General features: G+C 42.4%; 2 protein-coding genes and 1 non-coding gene across 3 annotated transcripts in view; 1 reads left to right on the forward strand and 2 right to left on the reverse strand.

The window, feature by feature from the left end:
• The window catches only part of igf2r (insulin-like growth factor 2 receptor), a 49,781-nt gene extending 48,678 nt beyond the window's left edge, over positions 1–1,103 (reverse strand). Inside the window, exons 1-2 of the mRNA XM_063002544.1 lie at positions 1,089–1,103; positions 916–947 (exon numbers count right to left, since the gene is read on the reverse strand). Coding sequence (XP_062858614.1) covers positions 916–947; positions 1,089–1,103 — 47 coding nt within the window. The remainder of the gene's footprint in view (positions 1–915; positions 948–1,088) is intronic.
• A 7,367-nt stretch (positions 1,104–8,470) lies between these two features.
• tdrd15 (tudor domain containing 15) lies at positions 8,471–18,369 on the reverse strand. The gene is made up of 4 exons (XM_063001480.1): positions 18,347–18,369; positions 11,787–17,134; positions 10,203–10,231; positions 8,471–9,278 (listed from the first exon to the last, which is right to left on the reverse strand). Exons 1-3 carry the CDS (start codon positions 18,367–18,369, stop codon positions 10,218–10,220), a joined length of 5,385 nt encoding a protein of 1,794 aa, XP_062857550.1. The 3' UTR covers positions 8,471–9,278; positions 10,203–10,217.
• On the forward strand, positions 8,558–8,640 carry trnal-cag (transfer RNA leucine (anticodon CAG)). Its single transcript has one exon. It is a non-coding gene; the product is annotated as a tRNA-Leu (tRNA).
• Positions 18,370–21,957: the final 3,588 nt, after the last annotated feature.

Genomic DNA, 21,957 nt, shown 5'->3' on the forward strand with positions numbered 1-21,957 from the left:
ATAATAATAATAATAATAATAATGTTTAAGCTTTATGTAATGGAGACGACTGCAGCAACCATTCAGATTTCTCAATTATTTGTTTTTAAGTATGGAAACATGTGCACTTAACTGTGTTTAAGCACTTTTAAGTACGTAATTAATAAAGCTTTATTATAATAAAGATCGTGACAGAACTAAATGAAAACATACAACGTTCACACAGTTCCCTTTGCCACTTTTTACTGAACTTTTTCTTCATAAAAAATGGTTAAGATTTAGAACAAATATGTATAGGAGAGACATTTGCATGTTCTCCAACTCCAAGACAACTATAGTATCATAAAACAGAGTCTGTCATGTTTGTATTTGTGAGAAGTAAAAACTGAGCTGACATTAGGAGCTCAATGTTGTTCAGGTATTAATAGTACATTAATGATAATAAAATTGCTCGTGTTCTGCTGGCAACTTGGTTAAACTGGTAATATAAATTAAGTGTAAAATATCGTGATACACATGATATACTGAGAGTATCGTGCATGACATCAGCATTATCTACTGTAGTTATTATCTACCCAGTGTTTGGGTATGAAACAAAATCATGCATGCACATTAGTTTTATTAATAACATTTAATTTAGCAATCATGCCTATAGATCTGAGATGTTATTTAATGTTGCAGTGGTGTAAAATAAAGATATAAATGCTGGGAATAATGTAAACATTAAAGCAGATCATATTTATACACGCATGTAGTGAAGATCAGATATAAACAAACACTGATGCTTAATCATACAAGGCCTGAAACATCATGTATTCAATCCGCGATGGCATTTAATGTTTTAAATCTATATTATTTATCTTAAAGTGAATAATTCAGTGAATACGGGTGATTATTAGATGACATGTAGAGTCCAGGGTTCGCTAAGAGAATTACCTGCACAGATCCTGGTACCACGGACTGGAACCCTGTGTCAGACACACACACGACCGCAGAGTGAAAATAACACTCAGCAGGATTAATAAACGCCGTCCTGCTGTAGAATTACACGCGTCCATGATACTGGATAGAGTTACAGAATAACAGTAATAATAATAACATTAAAGCACAGTGCGGTCCGACATGATAGTGCACAGTCCAGACAGCAGGAACTAGCTCTGCTATGCTAAGCTAAGCTAACTGCTACAGTCACATGACGAACATGACTCGTCACGTGGTATGACTCAGCCGTGTCGCTGCAAAGCTAAATGTTTACAAAACTATTAACGGTTATTTATTTATATATATATATATATATATTTATTTATTTATTAGAAGTTTAACGTCATGTTTGACACACTTTGGTTACATTCATTACACAAGATTCATCAGTATGTTACCATATATTGTGTGCCTCTGCTTATATGTACATAAACATTGGTCACTGAATACTGTACATATTAGGGTTGCCAACTTTCAGAACTGGAAATAAAGAAACACCCTGGGCTGGCGGGTTGGCGGAGGGCATAGGGTGGGGGGGTTATATGGCGGGTGTTTACCTGAGTAGGAGGGTTACACCTATAAAAATATAACGTGTCTTACTCCGTCATAGGAACATTATTAAAATGTTTTATTTAGGCTGTTTAACATTTATTATTTTCATGCTTTATCAGAATCATATTTTAGGCAAAACAACATAAAGTACATCATGTAACATTTTTACATAATCCATCTTCACACTGACATGCAGCCCCGGTTCTGGACTGCGTTGCTTAGGAGGGCAGTGAGAAAATCTGGGGCGGCAATGCCCACCCCAGCGCCCCCATAGCGCCAGCCCTGCTTGTGTTACTTTAGTTTCGACCCTAAGGAAAAATATGCATGATGTGCTCTTCCCACTGCGCTACTCGAACAGCGGAGTAATAATCCGGTTGTTATGCTGATATGCCTGCGCACGCACGATGTTACTAAGACTAAAAGTAAATACTACTTCAAATAATAACCAAACGCTTTCTAATTCCCACGGTAACAGCAGTTTCCTTTTGTTTCACACATATCGGCCTGTCTCAGTCTAATCTGCAGCATTGGCAACCCTAGTACATACATACATGCACACGTCCATACATTTTCTATATATTGCCTGTATATAGTCTTATAGTTTGTATATTTTTTTATGTTATTGTGCATTGTCTGCGACTTGTACATTGCTTGTATACTGGATTTATACTAGAGAGATACCATCAGCAGGAACCATATTCCTTGTGTGTATCCACATACTTGGCCAATAAATCTGATTCTGATTCTGATCAATTCACAAGTTTTAATGGCAAACACAGTCATGGACAATTTTGTATCTCCAAATCACCTCACTTATATGTTTTTTTGGACTGTGGGAGAAAACCGGAGCTCCCGGAGGAAACCCACGCAGACACAGGGACCCAGAAAGGACCCAGACCGCTCCACCTAAGATTTGAACCCAGGACCTTTTTGGTGTGAGATGATATCGCTACCCAGTGAACCCCCAAAACTATTAACAGAACCACTTTTCATTCAAACAAGGTTTTAGTTTTACAAAAACCTTCATTCTGGCTCCCTGATTCAATTCACTACAATATATTTCACGCACGTTCATCTCAAATGAAGGTCGTTAGAAGATGCCAAGCCACCTTCTGCATGTTTCGGGAGGTGGAAGGAAATTGGTGTAAAATTCTCTAAAGACAATATTCATATAACCCCATAACCAAACTCAAACCAGCAAACATTCTCCACTCAATGTTGTGTTTCAGGATGGCCACTTCCATAACCCCAAAAAGACCCAACTTCCATCAAGATCCCAAAAAGGAGGGCATGACAGTAGGTAGTCAGGATCTCGTTTACAGCACACAAAATTAAAAAACATAATTGATTTAATTGTGATGAAACCAAATGAAATATAAAATCACCACATTAATGAATGTTAATTGGGTTGGACTGCGGACAGGCAGATGAAAAACTGGTCTAACCGCTCTAAAAGTGAGGAGTGGAGCATGAAATCTTATTACCAAAAACATTTTTGCCATTAAAATAACATTTAAACTGTAAAAGACACATTTGGCACTTTTCTTATAAAGAGTATCTTTAGTCAAATATTGAATTCGACTGTATGCACAGTGCATCTTTAATTTCTGATCTCCTTGTTTGATCATTCTTGTTTCCCATTCTTTAGCCATCTGGCCTGCTGATATTGACATTGCTGTTGTACAAACACAAGCCACACCCAAAGACCTCACACTTTGTGCAGAAGACATCTGCACCCAAGTTCTAATATTATTTATAATCCTACATCTTGCCTCATTTTGTCGAAGTCCTGCCTACCGTTCCATATGCCACATTTCCATTACATTTCACTTGCCGCCTAAAGGCAGTCAGTTTGTATACGCAATATACAGTATGTAGAGTCACAAATTTTATTTTGGATGCATGTCTATATGCATGTAAAAATTTCCACACAACATGATGCATTGCCACCACCAGAGGTGCCCTTTCAGCGTCTCCAAATAGGGGTCACCACAGCGGATCTGGTCCGCATACCAGACTTGGAACGGCTTTTACACCAGACGCCCTTCCTGGTGCACCACTCCAGTTTTTATCTGGGACTGGGACCAGCATTGAGAGCCAATGGCTATCCCAGAGACATTATCCAATCATGTTCATGCAGATGCCCGACCGGCCGATAGCACGGCTGAGATTGGAACCCTAGATCTTCAGATCTCAGCAGTTGTGGGCTAGTTTATTTCATGGCTGCACCAATCGAGCACCTACACAAGTAGTCATTAAACCAGAAAAACAAATTGATATTTATATAAGATTTGTTACTCGCTGAGAAAGGAGGTGTGTGTAAAGTCTTAAATTAACTTTAATGATCAGAGCTAATAGCAGACATGAAAAACGCTGTACAACCCCCCATCCACTGATAACTCCTTATTCACATGGTCCTTTAATCAGTGAAGCTAGAGAAGACACTGATTGATTACCATATCGATGCTGTTGTTTGCCAATGAAAACACTTTTTCAGACCTTTGATCACTTGGACGGTCTCTCACAGTCTCTCTCAGAAGAAAAACGGAGAGAATCTCTCTCTATAGTTAGTCGTTTAGATTAAATTCTCTGTAGTTAGACATGTTTTGACTGTACATCTGGGTTTTCAGGGTCATGGAGTGGCCACACACTTCTTATGGATGTGTGTCGTTTTTACTATGTGCCTTCTTGTTTTGTCTTGTCTATCTGCCAGAAAGTTCTTGGTATCGTCTTGCTGACCTTGGTACAGAAGCTGTTGGAGGCGGTTTAGATTAATCCCATGCATCTTAGCTATAGTTGTGTGGTATATATTGGTGTATTTACATATATAGTAACTTGTTGGCCATTAAAACTTGTGCTTTTTCTTACTACATGTTCTTTTGCCTATGGTCAAGGTGGGTTTGATGTAAAAAGAAGAATGGCTATACTGAATTTAACCTGATGCACTGTTGTACGGTGTGATATGGTGGGGCTGTTTCTCTTCCAAACGCCCTATAGGAACCTCGTTAGGGCACAATATCATTTGTTTATTCATTGTTTATCCTGGTCAGGCTTGTGGAGGGTCTGATAAATAGGGCAAAAAGAAGAGAACAACCCAGAAGGATCACAGGGCGCACACACACATTTACAATTAGGACAATTTCAGGCTTCTGCCATGGCCACGTCAGTTCTCTAATCTGAACCACGCAGAAAACCTGTGTGGTGAGGTAAAGAGGAGAGTGCACAAGAGAGACCTGGGACGATTCTGTGAAGAGGAACGGTTCATTAGATGTTCTAAGATAAGATTCCTTTATTGATCCCCATGTGGGAGATTCAAGGATAAAAGGGATATGGCCCATACAGGGATCAAACCCGCAATGTTGGCATTATTATCTTCAACATATCCCTGAGCAGCGCCATCGTTCCAACGTGCCTCAAGACGACCACCATCGTACCCGTGCCAAAGAAGTCATCTGTGTCATGCTTCAACGACTATCGTCCCGTAGCACTCACGCCTATCATCACAAAGTGCTTCGAGAAACTAGTCATGAGGCATATTAAGACACTACTGCCTCCCACCATGGACCCACTGCAGTTTGCGTACCGTCCTAACCGCTCAACGGACGACGCCATATCCACCACACTTCACCTGGCTTCTACACACCTGGACAGAAAGAACACTTACGTCAGGATGCTGTTCATAGACTTTAGCTCAGCATTCAACACCATCATTCCTCAGCATCTAATTGGAAAGCTGAGCACGCTGGGCCTGAACACCTCTCTCTGCAACTGGATCCTGGACTTCTTGACTAAGAGACCTCAGTCCGTCCGGATCGGTAAGAACACCTCCAGCACCACCACACTGAGCACCGGCGCTCCCCAAGGCTGTGTGCTCAGTCCACTGCTGTTTACTCTGCTTACGCACGACTGTACAGCAATGCACAGCTCGAATTCCATCGTTAAGTTTGCAGACGACACAACTGTGGTGGGACTCATCAGCAACAACGATGAGTCAGCGTACAGAGAGGAGGTACAACATCTAACGGACTGGTGCCAAGTCAACAACCTGTCTCTGAATGGGGATAAAACCAAAGAGATGGTCATTGACTTTAGAAAGACACTAAGGGACCACTCCCCACTGCACATCGACGGCTCATCTGTTGAGATCGTCAAGAGCACCAAATTTCTCGGTGTTCATCTGGAGGAGAATCTCACCTGGACCCTCAACACCAGTTCCATCACCAAGAAAGCCCAGCAGCGTCTCTACTTTTTGAGAAGACTGAGGAAAGCTCATCTGCCACCCCCCATTCTCACCACGTTCTACAGAGGAACAATCGAGAGCATCCTGAGCGGCTGCATCACTGTCTGGTTCGGAAATTGTACTGCGTCGGACCGCAAGACTCTCCAGCGAGTAGTGAGGACAGCTGAAAAGATCATCGGGGTCGCTCTTCCATCTCTCACGGACATTTTTAACACCCGCTGCATCCGCAAAGCTCTCAGCATTGTGGACGATCCAACCCATCCATCACATGGACTTTTTACTCTGCTCCCGTCTGGGAGACGATACCGCAGCATCCGGACTAACACAACCAGACTGTGTAACAGTTTTATCCCTCAAGCAATCAGACTTCTAAACTCAGGACTGTAACAATTTCCTCCGGAAATTTTCTGCTGCCACACACTGATCTGTATTGACTGTTACTTGCATTTTTGACTGTTACTTGCATTTTTGCACACCTCCTGGAAATGCACAATAATTTCTGCACCTTACTTGTATTTTGCACCATATTTACTTTTTAGGCACCTTATCTGCATTGCCAATTTTACGCTGCTAATGTACAACATGTCACTACCTCATGAACCATTGTACCATCTATTCACCATCATGTACTAACACTTGTCTTTAGTCCTGTCTTCTAATTACTTGTTTAGATTAGGGATAATTAGGAATATCTTTTGTAGTTATTTATTATAGGATTTTTTGTATTATTGTTGTATTTGCACTGTTTTTGTATTGTCTTGCACTTTTTGTACCGTGTTACACCGTGATCCTAGAGGAACGCTGTTTCGTTTCAATACGTACTTGTATGTAGCTGAAATGACAATAAAACCTCTCTGACTCTGACTCTGACTCTGACTGATCATGCTCTAACCGACTAAGGCAAAGACTAGGAGAAGGCTAAGTTCTAGGAGGTCTAGGAGAAGACCTAGTGCTGTTTTGTTAGAGGAGCACAAGTTCTAATAAAAGGTCTAAGAGATAAAGAAGTTATGTTTTATAAGAAAAGAAGGATGTACAAAGTATTAAATTGCAGGGGTACCAATAATTGTGCCACATGTTGTTTTGTTAAAAAATAATTCGTTCTTGATGAGGGATTGAGTGTGTGATGTTATCGCATTACCTATTTAACTTATATAATGACTCACAATATTGCATACACTAATCTTTCACATTCATTTTTTCATTTCTTATTATTCTTATCTCATTCTTATTTATATATTTTTCTAGTTTTTACATTGCACAGAACACTGCACCTCTAACCCATACTGTGAAATACACATACTAATGTTTACAGGTATGAATGTGTGTGTTAGAGAGAGAGTATGTGTATGTGTGTGTGTGTGTGAGTGTGTATAAGACTGTCCTTATTGTATTTTTCGTGCACTGCTAGCATCTGTATAACCAAAGTCAAATTCCTTGTATGTGTGAGCACACTTGGTCAATAAAGTCTTATTCTGAAGTGTGAAATAAAGCTTAATCACCAAACAGAGAATTCCTATAACCATTTTACTCTTCTTTACCAGGGGTGCCAATAATTGTGGAGGAGACAAACCATCACTGCATGTTCAAGAATGTTGGGTATGCTGAGCAAGGCTTCTGCTGTCATGTCAGAATCATAAATGATGAGGATCGGCATAGGAACTCGAAAGCTTGAGCTGGTCATTACCAGGTTATGATGCCCACCTGGGGTTGGAAATCCAACATCTTGCACTGACTGTACTTTTTATTTATCCTGTAGCGCCCTCTATGGGCCAAGAAATAGAAAAACAGCACATTGACTAGTAGTTTGATACAGAATTGTTTTATTACAAGGTTATTTTTTGGAGAACACAACAGGTAGTTTGAGGTCGATTATCTGACTGAACTGAGTTTTAAAATAGTTTTACTTTTAATCAGGGCAGTTGTAGCCTAGTGGTTAAGGTACTGGATTAGTAATCAGAAGGTTGCTGGTTCAAGTCCCACCACTGCCAGGTTACCACTGTTGGGCCCTTGAGCAAGGTCCTTAACTCTCAATTGCTTAGACTGTATACTGTCACAGTACTGTAGGTCGCTATGGATAAAAGCGTCTCCTAAATGCCATGTTATCGACAACTATATTCATTTGACAATCAATTGTTTGGAATCTATAAGTTGTTTCTTATTTTATTAAATAAACCAATAAAACGATAATCTTAGATTATTTGATCTGATGATCAAATCTTGGTTTTTAAGTTTTAATTAACTTTCCAATTGTCAGTAACACACACACACACATATAGGAACAATTTAGAGCAGCTAATACACCTACTGGAATGTTCTGAAATGTACGTTAATAACCCATAATGAGCAGTGGTAGCTTAGTGATCAAGATACTAATCTGCTAATCACAGGTTGTTGGTTTAAGCCCCACCACAGTCAAACTGCTATTGTAAAGTTCCTGAGCCAACAAGGTTTATACTTTCTTGAATGGACGCTTGTTCTTGGAAACTGAAACTAACACTGATACGTGTATATGTGTGTATTTAAAATCATGTACAATAATGTAAACATTTATATATGACATAAAATCAAAGTAACCTTTTGCTGGTGAGACACAGGCGGAGGATAAAGACTGAATTCAGAATCGAAGGTCTTAAAAGTGTCCTTTAAAAAGTAAAATTTACATTATCTTATTGTTTAGACGCCACAGATTCATATTCGTGTACAAATTGAAGCCGAATAAACAAATAAATCGATAAATTACAACACAAATCTGAATAAGTTTCGCTTCGCATTGCTAAAACGCTTCACACCAAGATTGCTGAACATGTCAGGATGGCCGAGCGGTCTAAGGCGCTGCGTTCAGGTCGCAGTCTCTCCTGGAGGCGTGGGTTCGAATCCCACTTCTGACAATACTTTTCCACTTCTAATTTTATTTGATTTATTTAGTAACAATTTTTTTGTGTAATCTCTTTACAAACACAAGCTCGAAATGTATTTATTTAAGCAAACAAAAATGCAAATTAGTGGAACAGCCTAACAAAAAAGCTATAATACTATAATACTACTCTAATTTAACTAGGAAAACCTGGAATAAACACATTATTGAACTCTTAAACATGAAGAAAGGAACAGTGAACTAAACATACTTAAAATAGAACAAAGATTGTTAAAATTCAGTTAATCACAAAATTCCTTATCAATATAGTGGTTAAGGACAGAACAACAAATAAAGGCTAAACAACATAAGAGTTCGTAAGAAATAGTTATTCTAAACAAATAATAAATAAATACAAGAAAAAAATACATCCCTGTAAGTAAAATCCCACTTAAAGCAACAAATTAACTTCCAAAAATTACAGCTACAATTTTCAATACTGTGGGAATTTTTTTCTGTTTTCATTCATCAAAGTTTCAAAACTAAACTAGCTACAGCAACACCAACAAGAAAATATGATTTTGTCACATAATAAATAATTATACAGCTTAATCACATCTCTTGAACTCGAGAAGAGCTCCTGCCGTTGACTCCGGTTCACTCCTCTGAAGCCTGTGAAGAACATGTACTGAAATGAAGACATTAACGTCTACGAGCCAGAATCACTGCTAGAAATGTATTAAAGTTCCCTAGTGAACATATACACCGATCAGCTATAACATTAAAACCACCTCCTTATTTCTACACTCACTGTCCATTTTATCAGCTCCACTTACCATATAGAAGCACTTTGTAGTTCTACAATTACTGACTGTAGTCCATCTGTTTCTCTGCATGCTTTGTTAGCTCCTTTCATCCTGTTCTTCAATGGTCAGGACGCCCATTGACGTTATTTTCAACACTGCAGCGACACTGACATGGTGGTGGTGTGTTAGTGTGTGTTGTGCTGGTATGAGTGGATCAGACACAGACTGAGACTGAGAATAGTCCACCAACCAAAAAAATATCAACAGCGACCCGTGGGCAGCGTCCTGTGACCACTGATGAAGGTCTAGAAGATGACCGACAGCAATAGATGAGCGATCGTCTCTGACTTTACATCTACGAGGTGGGCCAACTAGGTAGGAGTGTCTAATAGAGTGGACAGTGAGTGGACACGGTGTTTAAAAACTCCAGCAGCGCTGCTGTGTCTGATCCATTCATACCAGCACAACACACACTAACACACCACCACCATGTCAGTGTCACTGCAGTACTGAGAATCATCCACCACCTAAATAATACCTGCTCTGTGGTGGTCTTGTGGGGGTCCTGACCATTGAAGAACAGCATGAAAGGGGGTAACAAAGCATGCAGAGAAACAGATGGACTACAGTCAGTAATTGTAGAACTACAAAATGCTTCTATATGGTAAGTGGAGCTGATAAAATGGACAGTGAGTGTAGAAACAAGGAGGTGGTTTTAATGTTATGGCTGATCAGTGTAATCTAGTGTATGTAAAGTGCTTTATGTATGAAGCTGTATGTTCATACTCACCATGCATGGACGCTTTTACATCAACCGGCCTGAAAAACATGCACAACCATTAACATAAATCTGCAGCGTTAACATTTACATATTTCAACCAAAACACCTTAATTTTTTAAAACTGGTGAACCTGTTTCCACAGGGTTTCGCAAACGTCCTTAATGTGTTCTTCCAAGGCTTGGCAAAATCTATTTCTGGACACTGACATGAAGCTGTTTGGTTTGCCCAGGATGTTTTCAGAGTCCCCCTGCTTTTTTAAACGATATGTCCTATATCAGCTATGTACCCACCCAATCTTCAGCAGAAAGGAAGACCAGTTTATTCTTTCATGGCCCACAAAGCCATACAGTGATTTCATTTTCATCTAACGCTTCATCTTGATCAGGGCCGGCCTGGTGTCACCGTGGAACAAAGGAACACCCTGCGCAGGGCGTCTATCCGTTGCACAGCTTTGTTGTTCGTTCTGACAATTCGTCCACAAATTTGAGAGTTTGCACAACTGTTATGTACTGTAGGTCCTGGTAAATAAAAAGATAGAAGACGGGTGTATTTTCTTTTCCACACGACTCGAAGGAGTCATGTTCATTCGATATGAAATCCAGTGTGTGAGGAGGACATTTACATTTTCAGTATTTAGCAGATGATTTTATCCAAAGCGACTTACATTACAGTGACAGTATACAGTCTAAGCAATTGATAGTTAAAGGCCTTGCTCAAGAGCCCAACAGTGACAGCCTGGCAGTGGTGGGCCTTGAACCAGCGACTTTTTGATTGCTAGTCCAGTACCTTAACCACTAGGCTACAGCTGCCCAACACATCGGGCAGGTCAATCAATGCATTTATTTATGCATTTATTCCCAACTTTTAGCATATCAGATTACCTAATTGCATTACACTCTCCTCTACTGATGCCTACCCTGATTGAGGAGAGCGAGACTGACACGCCCCCTCCGACAAGTGTGCAGTAGCCGACTGCATCTTGTCACCTGCGTAAGGTGAGTTCATATACAGACCAGCATTGTGTGTAGAAGAGCCACACCCTGATCAGAGCGTTATTCCTCCTTTCTGTGCAGACGGCATCAATCAGCCAGAAAAGGTCGTAATTGCCTCAGTTATGAGGAGTCGCTTTCCGGCTCCCATCCTATATGAACAACAGCCAATCGTTGTTCATGTAGGCGCCCAGTCTGCCTGATGGCAGAGTTCAAAATGTCAGCTCTGGTGTGGTAGTGTGTTTTACCGCTGCACCACCTGAGCGCCAGGTCAATCTATTTTACTACCTTTTGTTTTTAAAATGGGCCGTTGTAGCCTAGTGGTTAAGGTACTGGACTAGTAATCCTAGGGTCACTGGTTCAATCCCCACTACTACCAGGTTGCCACTGTTGCGCCCATGAGCAAGGCCCTTAAGCCTTAATTGCTTAGGTAATATACTGTCACAGTACTGTAAGTCACTTTGGATAAAAGCGTCTGCTAAATGCAGAAAATGTAAATGTAAAATGGGATGCCCAGCAAGCTCATGGTCAGGTGTCCAAATACTTTTGGCTATAGTGTATAACAGTTCTTCGGTACAAGAACAGGAAATCAAAATCTACTTACACTGCCTCAAACCAGATGGAACGTCATGACGTGTTCCGTGTCCAGATTTATGTTTGAAGCTTGAAGCTTCTTCACCAGACCAGGTCGCATCTTCTAATGTTCCATGTTGTACTTCTGCTATTTCTGATTGCGATTGTTCAGAAATTGTACGACGTAGGCTCTGCTGAAACCGGATTCCGAGCACAGCGTCTACGTACGAAGCATGATCGGCATCGTACAGCGCTTTGGCGATATTCTCGTCTCCTGTGAAGGCATCTACCTCCCACTGCACCTCTGAAACAAGCTGTCTGAAGAATATCTGGAGGTTCTTCTTATACATGCATTCTTGGAAGAAGGTAACTGCGTCGTCAGACCACCGTACGCTTCCGACTGGCTTAATTCCTCTCAGAAGGCAAGGGTAGGTTAGTTTCGGTAGTGCTGCAAGTTCCTCGGGAAGTTCTTTAAGTCTGTGGGCGCTCTGGCGTAGCAGACTTTCACAGTGACCATAATCCACCAGGTTTAAGATTACCGATGCGTCATCACATTGTTTTATTTCGGCTCTGCACCATTTATTCTTGTCACCAGGCTTTAACAAGCAGCCAGCACCAGGAATCAGGTGAGATTCTGGTAGTGAAGACAGCTCTTCTGGAAGGTTCTCGAGGATGTTGGACACTGCATTCAAGGTAAGCAGGCAGTCCTCAAGAAGGATGTAAAACTCACCGGGTGTTGTGACCGCCGCTGCGAATCCAGAGTACTCGTGATCAGTTTTAACAGGGGTGAGGAACAGGCGCTGGACCTGATCCGCTTTGTTTATGGGATTCTCTGGGCAAGTCTCTGATAAAATCAGCACAACGTCATCCTGCACATCTCCACCAACGTTGTTTGACTGTTCCAAACCAAACACGCCCCTTGGATTCTCTGATACACCCATATTCCAGTTGTCTGGGGTAGCTTGTTTCTTTCCATGTTTCATTTTGTAGGAACGTTCAGGCCTGACTCTTCTCCTTGCTGAATGCTTCTTTCCAGAGATTCTCCACTGAACCACCTTGTCTTTGGTCCCAATTACAAACTTCTCTAGCTGTGAATTAGATTTCTCGTCTTGCTTCAGGTTGGAGTTCTGTTTTTCATGCTCATTTAGAGCTGCGTCTAGATCTTGACCTGGGTTGGCTTGGTTTGAAGCTGGAACCACCTTGATATTTTCATCAGGAGTCGACTCAAGCAAGGGGTCAAGAATCTCAACGCTCACCTTCCACATGGAGCCAAGATTCTGCACAAACTCAATCATCAGGGGTTTATTTTGTGCCTCTTTGGTGAAAGACGTAACATCCTGGACGTTACGGGGTTTGGATAACGTGCAGGTGATGCTCAATCTGGACTCGGACAAAAACCTTCTCGCTAAATGGTACATGTTCTGCTTCTCAATAGCGGTTGTGTTTCCGTAGTCGATAAACTCAACTGTTATGATACCGCTAGATGCTATGCCAGTGACAACAGCTCGATATAAAGCATGGTCTTCTTCATACACGGCCACGACCAGATCCCCAACTCTGACCTCTGAGGTAACAGGTTTCTTGCTCTCTGTGAAAGCGTCGCTGTTGAGTTCCTCGACCATTTTAAGAATCCTCGGTTCATCAGTTTCCATCTGGATGAAGAAGTTGTCAGAAGAGCCACAATGCGAAATAAACCCCACATCTTTGAAGCCTGGAGCTAGTTTAGTGTTTGGTAGGTCACTCAGTTTGGGCATCATCACAGAAGGTTGCACTTTGAAGGAAGTCTTAATGTTGTCCTTTTCTTCCAGGACTTTTTTACTCTGTCCCATTAGCTTTGTTCCATCTCTGTTCTTGCCTTGAACGGTCTGATTGTGATATTTTATTTTCGGAGAATTCTTCTGGCAAGACTGCCTACTTCTTGGTGTTGATTTGTTATGATTAGACGTCCTCTGGACCACAGTTTCGGCACGACTTCTAGACGCCGTCTTGCACTTGCTGAGGTCAGAAGACACCTTTGTGACCTTTTTGCTTCGGCTACTTTGCTTCGTGTTTTCTTTCACCGCACGTTTCTTTTGAGCGTGAACTTCGAACAGCTCTTTAACCTTCTCGTTGACGTGGGTGTCGCCGTCAAACAGGTCGCAAACGAAATGTCCGCTTTCGTTCGCAGCTACAAACTCGGCCCGGAGTGTCTTGTTGAGGACGGTTTGGTTAAGCCATGCATTCACTTCAGACAAATGCTCATCCTCCGGAACCCCTGCTAGGCTACACCTCAAAGCCTGCATGGGCGTGAACAACAAATCAACCGCCTCTCTTGGGATGGGCAAGACGTTATCAATTTCAGCAACCTGCTTGTTTCCAAAGTCCACAAAGAACGCGTTCAAGTGTCGAGTGGATTTAGCGGGCCAAACGAACGACCTGTACCACATGCCGTCACCGAAATATTTGGCCAAGCAAACCGTCCCGGTTTGACCAGCATGTCTCAGTTTTAACAGCTCTTCACTTTCTTTCATAGTTCTCTCCATCAGCTTCTCAACGATCTCAGTATTTCTGTCCAGCTGGAGGTAGACTTCCCAAGGACTGACGGCATGCGTGCAGTAAACCAGCTCCTCATCTCCAGCAGCGATGTTAAATGAAGAGTAAACAAAGGAGCAAGGACAGGCTGATGGAACTAGTTTCTTCGGACACCGTATCTCCACAGCGACACCTTTTCCTACGAGATACGCGGTGGCTCGTTGGACAGGCGTGTACAGGTCAACCACGTTGCACAGGCCTTTATTTACCACAGTGAGCTGGGAGTAAATTTTGCAAGTCAGATTTAACGGTCTTATAGAAACGAAATCTTTCAACAGGGCGCTCGCTTCTTCAGACCAAACGCTCCCTTCAGCTGGTTCGATAAGGTTGTACAGACTACACGGAAACGCCTGCGCTTCAAGCAAAAAGAACTCCGGCATAAGCGCCCGGAGGTTTTCCAGCTTTTCCTGCAGAACCAAGCCATAGTCCACAAGAGTCACTTCAACATCAGAGGTCTTTCCTCCGGTGATGTATCCTCTATACCATCGATCATACTGTTGAAACCTGACGGCGCAACATACCCTGTGTGGCTGCAGAATGGGCGAGTTCGTCTTGTAAAATGCTTGCAAACGTTCATTTAATTCCTCCAGATCAACTTTGTGTTTGGTGTTCTGACACCAAAAATTCGAAGGAGAACCAACATATGTGCACTGGACTGTTATTTCGATGCCAGGTTGAAATTTTTGGGGTTTGAACAACTCCACGGCGCTGGGTTTTGGATTCACATTGGGGGCTTGTTCTTCCACGACCTTGTCCTGAGACGTCGCAGGGTTTTGTGTCCTCTGTGCAAACTGCTTGATTCTAAACTTCTCATTAGTCGTTTCCTTTTCTTTTTTGGGTTTAACGGACACACTGGTTGAATTGTATTCCCAATATTCCGCCATATTTACTCGGCTCATAAGGGCTGTGATGCTCTCACTGTTCTCCATGCCTTTCTCGAACAACTCGACAACAAAGGTGTCGTTCCTCCTGTGGACGACGTGAGCCACGAGCACTTTATTCTGCATAACGTTTCTGAAGAATTCGATCGACGCTACTGTCCAGACATCTTCCATCGGAGCGGCGTGAGCTAAGGAACAGCCGAGCGCGAACCCCGGTTCGGCAGCAAACTCCTCGGGTAGTTGCTTTATCAGCAAGCTTGGCACCTTTTCGGTGTTTCCAAAGTCAATAAAAAACACCTCCGCACCATTTTCTAGCGTATCCACCACCAGGGCTCGATAGTAATGCAGGTCTTGTTCGTACATGGCGCAGCAAAGTACGCCCGGCACCGGATCCTCGAAGATTTGTTCATGTAGTTGTAATCTACTGAAGTAGTCGGTCAGTTTGCTCATCATGGATTCAAAATCAGCATTTCTCTGTGCAGTTCTCATCCAAAAATCGTTCGGACTCTGTACATGCTCGACGTAACCCTCAAAGACAGAGCCTTCCACAAAGTCTTTCAAGAAATCATCATCTTTTGAGGTTCCAATGGTTTGAATCGTGTTGGCGCACCTCATCAGAACGTCGCCGTTTGTGATTTTATCGGAATATTTAGTTGGCACCGGTTCTGTCAGTGTGTCTCTCACTACACTGCTCAAAGTGACCGAATAGACGTTTCGCTCTTTGCTCAAGCCACTGACGGTGATCTTCATCTCCTTACCCAGCAATCCCTGCCTGAGAAGGAAGAGCTGCTTGTTCTTCACGTCTTCGACTTCGTCACTCAGGCAAGACAGAGAGCACAGAAAGGTCCCGATTGGCGTCAGGAGAAAGTCTGACGGGAGCTGATGGACGTTCTCGACGTTTACAGACTCACAATATCCGCAGTCGACGAAGACAACCCTGACGTGGGAGTTCACAGGTAAGCACTGGACGAACCCTCTGTGCCATTTCTGATCTTTACCCTTGATGGCACACAGCAATCCCATATTTTCGCCCGGATTATTTCTACAGGCGCTCGTTTTGGACTCGCAGACGAGCGCCAATTTTTCGGACATCCCTTTCAGATCGCTAGCGACAGACGAAAGCTGGCAGTAAAACAACTCGGGGTTCACTGCCGCGGTTATCCTGACGCTTTTCTTCTGCCCGACCTCTAACTTAGTGCGACTGAGCGAAAGGATATTTTCAAACCCGCATACGTTGGAAGACTTAAACGAGAGCTCCTGTACGATCTGTTTCTCAAGCAGCAAATCCGGAACAGGCTGAGAGTTCTGCTGAACTGGTATTTCAATCAGCATTTCCACCACAAACAGAAACGTGTCCGTATCTAAATGTCTGCACAAACTCAGTCGTAATAAATCCTTGCTTATTTCCGGTACTTCAAGAATAAGAACCTTGTGCGGCAGAAGACCGTGGATGTAGCCCTTGACGTGGCTCCCTATCAGAGATGAAAAATACTTCTCTGACGTTGCATCCCAACGTTCCTGCACCGGCAGCACGTTAGCAACAAAACCGCACACTATCTTAGGTGGGAGCACCAGCAAGGCGTCGGAGATTTGGGACAGATGGTTGGGTCCGACCGTAAGAACATTCCCATGATCCAGCAGGAACACTTCGAACGCGCCTCTCGACAAGTTTTGGATCCTTCCTCTGAACCATCTACTGGAAAGAACATCTCCCACCAAGCAAAAATCCCCGACTTCCAAACACCCCGGCGACTTGTGTGCATTCTGGATCTCCACTTGAAGAATGTTGTAGTCCAGCTCACAGATGCTAACATGCTGACCTTGAAAGTGGACCAAGGTATCGTCGGGATTGCAGTCGATGTGCGTCAACTTTAAGTCCACTGGCCAAAGCGTGCATGGTGCTGGGAGCTTCGGGTCCTCCTTGGACCTAAAACAATTTAAGTGTTTAAATTAAATCAAACAGATTTCACATTTAATCAGTTGCCTATTTATCATGTTCCTACTTTTATTTATTTATTATTTAAGTTTTACATTTACATTTTCAGCATTTAGCAGACGCTTTTATCCAAAGCGACTTACACAATGAGCTGAACACAATGAGCAATTGAGGGTTAAGGGCCTCGCTCAGGGACCCAACAGTGGCAACTTGGTGGTGGCGGGGCTTGAACCGGCAACCTTCTGTTTACTAGTCCAGTACCTTAACCACTGAGCTATCACTGGCCCACGTCATACACGTTTTACACCACGTCATACACTTCATTGTGTCATTTATGGCATGTTTGGTGTTATGTTTAGTTCATTTTATTATACATATATATACACTGATCATAACATTACAACCACCTCCTTGTTTCTACACTCACTGTCCATTTTATCAGCTCCACTTACCATATAGAAGCACTTTGTAGTTCTACAATTACTGACTGTAGTCCATCTGTTTCTCTACATGCTCTGTCAGGACCCCCACAGGACCACCACAGAGCAGGTATTATTTAGGTGGTGGATGATTCTCAGCACTGCAGTGACACTGACATGGTGGTGGTGTGTTAGTGTGTGTTGTGCTGGTATGAGTGGAGTTTTTAAACACCTCACTGTCACTGCTGGACTGAGAATAGTCCACCAACCAAAAACATATCCAGCCAACAGCGCCCCCGTGGGCGGCGTCCTGTGACCACTGATGAAGGTCTAGAAGATGACCGACTCAAACAGCAGCAATAGATGAGTGATCGTCTCTGACTTTACATCTACAAGGTGGACCAATCATACCAGCACAACACACACTAACACACCACCACCATGTCAGTGTCACTGCAGTGCTGAGAATCATCCACCACCTAAATAATACCTGCTCTGTGGGGGTCCTGACCATTGAAGAACAGGGTGAAAGGGGGTAACAAAGCATGTAGAGAAACAGATGGACTACAGTCAGTAATTGTAGAACTACAAAGTGCTTCTATATGGTAAGTGGAGCTGATAAAATGGACAGTGAGGGTAGAAACAAGGAGGTGGTTTTAATCTTATGGCTAATTGATATATATATAAAACTTTTGTTACTTGTACCTACAGAAATCACACCCTGGACCAAAGTACCAACTCAAATGGCTGGAGGTGAGGATTGACTTCAGGTCCTCAGGCCTACCTGTCTGTCTGCATCCAATCCATCTGAATCAAACCACAACCTCTGCAGACGACGATTCCTGCAACAGACCACACATCTGCAAAATAAAACACTAAAAGTAAACTTCATTATTATTACTTGTATTTCTTTACCTCAATTTAATTCTAGCTTTATCACTAATATTTAATGCACTAAAACTACTGTGTCAGTTCAGCCCTGCACTGTATTGCTAGATGAACAGAAGAATCCTTTGAATTGTTTAGATGACCTTGTACAAGCAGGAAGCAAATCAGTTAAAATAAATGATGTTTTTTAAAATAAAGAAATCTAATTTATCAGAAATAACACATGAGAGAACGACAGGTTCTGTGTTCTCGCCGCGATTCAGTCTCGTCTTTTCATCCCTACAAGCAGGACGGCTTTCATCAACACTGGAAATATTAAAGCACCTATTCATTCTAATATTCATTTCACTTTATTAATTCATTTTTACCGCTACTTTATCATGGTCAGGGTCACGGTGGGTCCGCAATGCAGTAACACTCCCCTCTCAGACATAGCCAATCATGTCCGTTTGTCACACCCAAACGCCTGGCACCTATTCACTCACTCACTCACTTTCTTAACCACTTATCCAATCAGGGTCGCGGGAGGAGTGGGCGGGGCTGTAGCCTATCCCAGCTTTTCAATGGGCGCAAGGCACACAGTAACACCCTGGGCACACATACACACACATATATGACATAACATATATGAATACAACATACACTGATCAGCCATAACATTAGAACCACCTCCTTGTTTCTACACTCACTGTTCATTTTATCAGCTCCACTTACCATATAGAAGCACTTTGTAGTTCTACAATTACTGACTGTTGTCCATCTGTTTCTCTACATATCTTTTTAGCCTGCTTTCACCCTGTTCTTCAATGGTCAGGACCCCCACAGGACCCCCACAGAGCAGGTATTATTTGGGTGGTGGATGATTCTCAGCACTGCAGTGACACTGACAGCGCCTCGTGGGCAGCATCCTGTGACCACTGATGAAGGTCTAGAAGATGACCGACTCAAAGAGCAGCAATAGATGAGCGATCGTCTCTGACTTTACATCTACAAAGTGGACCAACTAGGTAGGAGTGTCTAATAGAGTGGACAGTGAAAGGACACAGTGTTTAAAAACTCCAGCAGCGCTGCTGTGTCTGATCCACTCATACCAGCACAACACACACTAACACACCACCACCATGTCAGTGTCACTGCAGTACTGAGAATCATCCACCACCTAAATAATACCTGCTCTGTGGTGGTCCTGTGGGGGTCCTGACCATTGAAGAACAGCATGCAAGAGGGCTAACAAAGCATGCAGAGAAACAGAAGGACTACAGTCAGTAATTGTAGAACTACAAAGTGCTTGTATATGGTAAGTGGAGCTGATAAAATGGACAGTGAGTGTAGAAACAAGGTGGTTGGTCAGTCAGTGACAGTAACTCTTGCTAGCGAACACAAGCCGAAATAAATCAGTTTGTTGTGTTTAATTTAACATGTATTTTTTTTATAAACATTCTGAAATTCTGCTAAAGTTGTAATTTCACTGTAAACATTAATACGGTGTTTAGTTTTCTTTATTTTACCTGTTGACGTTCACCACGTGTTCATTCCTCTCAGTCTGCAAGGATGATTGAAGTGAATCTTTTCTGCCGTTGATTTCTAAGGTTCAGGAGTCGACTTCGAGTCAGAGCTTCAAACTAGGGAGTCGATTCCTGGTGTCGATTGTACACTAGTTTATTGTGGTTTTTGTTAGTTTTTTTGCATTGTTTTTATGTTCTAATAATCCAAATGTACATTGTGTGAAGTAAACTTCTATAGTACATAAATCTAAAGTGAATAAACACATTTATTCTGTAGTGTAACAATGATAAGGAAACGAAATGTCAGCATGACTGGGACAAAATCATACATTTCTACATTTTAATTATTAGTCAGATTATCATTTTAATGTTTATTTATCTTATTTATGTACAAAATAACGCAAAAGTTTGACTTCACTTACCATTAAAACTGTGGCACGTCAATGGTACAGCAGCGGGAGGCATGGTGGTTCGGTGGGTAGCACTGTCGCCTCACAGCAAGAAGGTCCTGGGTTTGATTCCCAGGTGGAGCGGTCTGGGTCCTTTCTTTGTATAATATGTATGTTCTCCCTGTGTCCACGCGGGTTTCCTTTGGGTGCACCGGTTTCCTCACACAGTCCTAAGACATGCAGTCAGGATAATTGGAAATACCAAATTGCCATTAGGTGTGTTGAATACATTGTGTGTGTGTCTGGGTCTGTGTACCTTGCGCTGGGATAGGCTCCAGCACCCCCTGTGACCCTGATTATAAGCAGTATACACTGATCAGCCATAACATTAAAATCACCTCCTTCTTTCCACATTCACTGTCCATTTTATCAGCCCTACTTACCATATAGAAGCACTTTGTAGTTCTACAATTACTGACTGTAGTCCATCTGTTTCTCTGTAGATGATTCTCAGCACTGCAGTGACACTGACATGGTGGTGGTGTGTTAGTGTGTGTTGTGCTGGTATGAGTGGATCAGACACAGCAGCGCTGCTGAAGGTTTTAAATACCATGTCCACTCACTGTCCACTCTATTAGACGCTCCTACCTAGTTGGTCCACCTTGTAGATGTGAAGTCAGAGACGATCGCTCATCTATTGCTGCTGTTTGAGTCGGTCATCTTCTAGACCTTCATCAGTGGTCACAGGACGCTGCCCACGGGGCGTTGTTGGCTGGATATTTTTGGTTGGTGGACGATTCTCAGTCCAGCAGGGACAGTGAGGTGTTAAAAACTCCAGCAGCGCTGCTGTGTCTGATCCACTCATACCAGCACAACACACACTAACACACCAGCACCATGTCAGTCACTGCAGTACTGAGAATCATCCACCACCTAAATAATACCATGATCATTGAAGACCAGCATGAAAGGGGGTAACAAAGCATGCAGAGAAGCAGATGGACTACAGTCAGTAATTGTAGAACTACAAAGTGCTTCTATATGGTAAGTGGAGCTGATAAAATGGACAGTGAGTGTAGAAACAAGGAGGTGGTTTTAATGTTATGATGGATCGGTGTATAAAGTGAGTGAGTGAGTGGACTGAAATGACTAAACTCAGTAATTAAAAGGGTGTGCATATACTTTTGGATGTACAGTATACATGTCTCTTGCACAGAGATGGCTCTGGATGGGGCTATAGTCCTGCTGAAAGGCAGCAGCTTTTAAGGAGGTGATGGGCACTCAGGTTAATCATTACCCCTCACAGTATGCTGCCAGGCTTCTGTAAATAAGATAAATGCCCCCAAAGCACTCGCCTCAGTGACCTACCATTCAGTCACAACACAGCTTTAATTAAGACTGTCAAGCTCCTACCTGTGGAGGAGGATAGATGATTCGATTTTAGGATTTTTTTATTAAGAAAAGGAAGAAAAAAGTAATTTTAAATAGTAGAAACAGTCCAGGACTGGATCTTCGCATCATATCTTCTTACTCTGGATATTAATAGGGGCCCATAATTTCAACTGAAGGATACTCTACAATTAATTCTGTTTAATTTTATTAATCTATATAAA

This window comes from Trichomycterus rosablanca, chromosome 9, assembly GCF_030014385.1.
Source record: "Trichomycterus rosablanca isolate fTriRos1 chromosome 9, fTriRos1.hap1, whole genome shotgun sequence".
Lineage (NCBI taxonomy): Eukaryota > Metazoa > Chordata > Actinopteri > Siluriformes > Trichomycteridae > Trichomycterus > Trichomycterus rosablanca.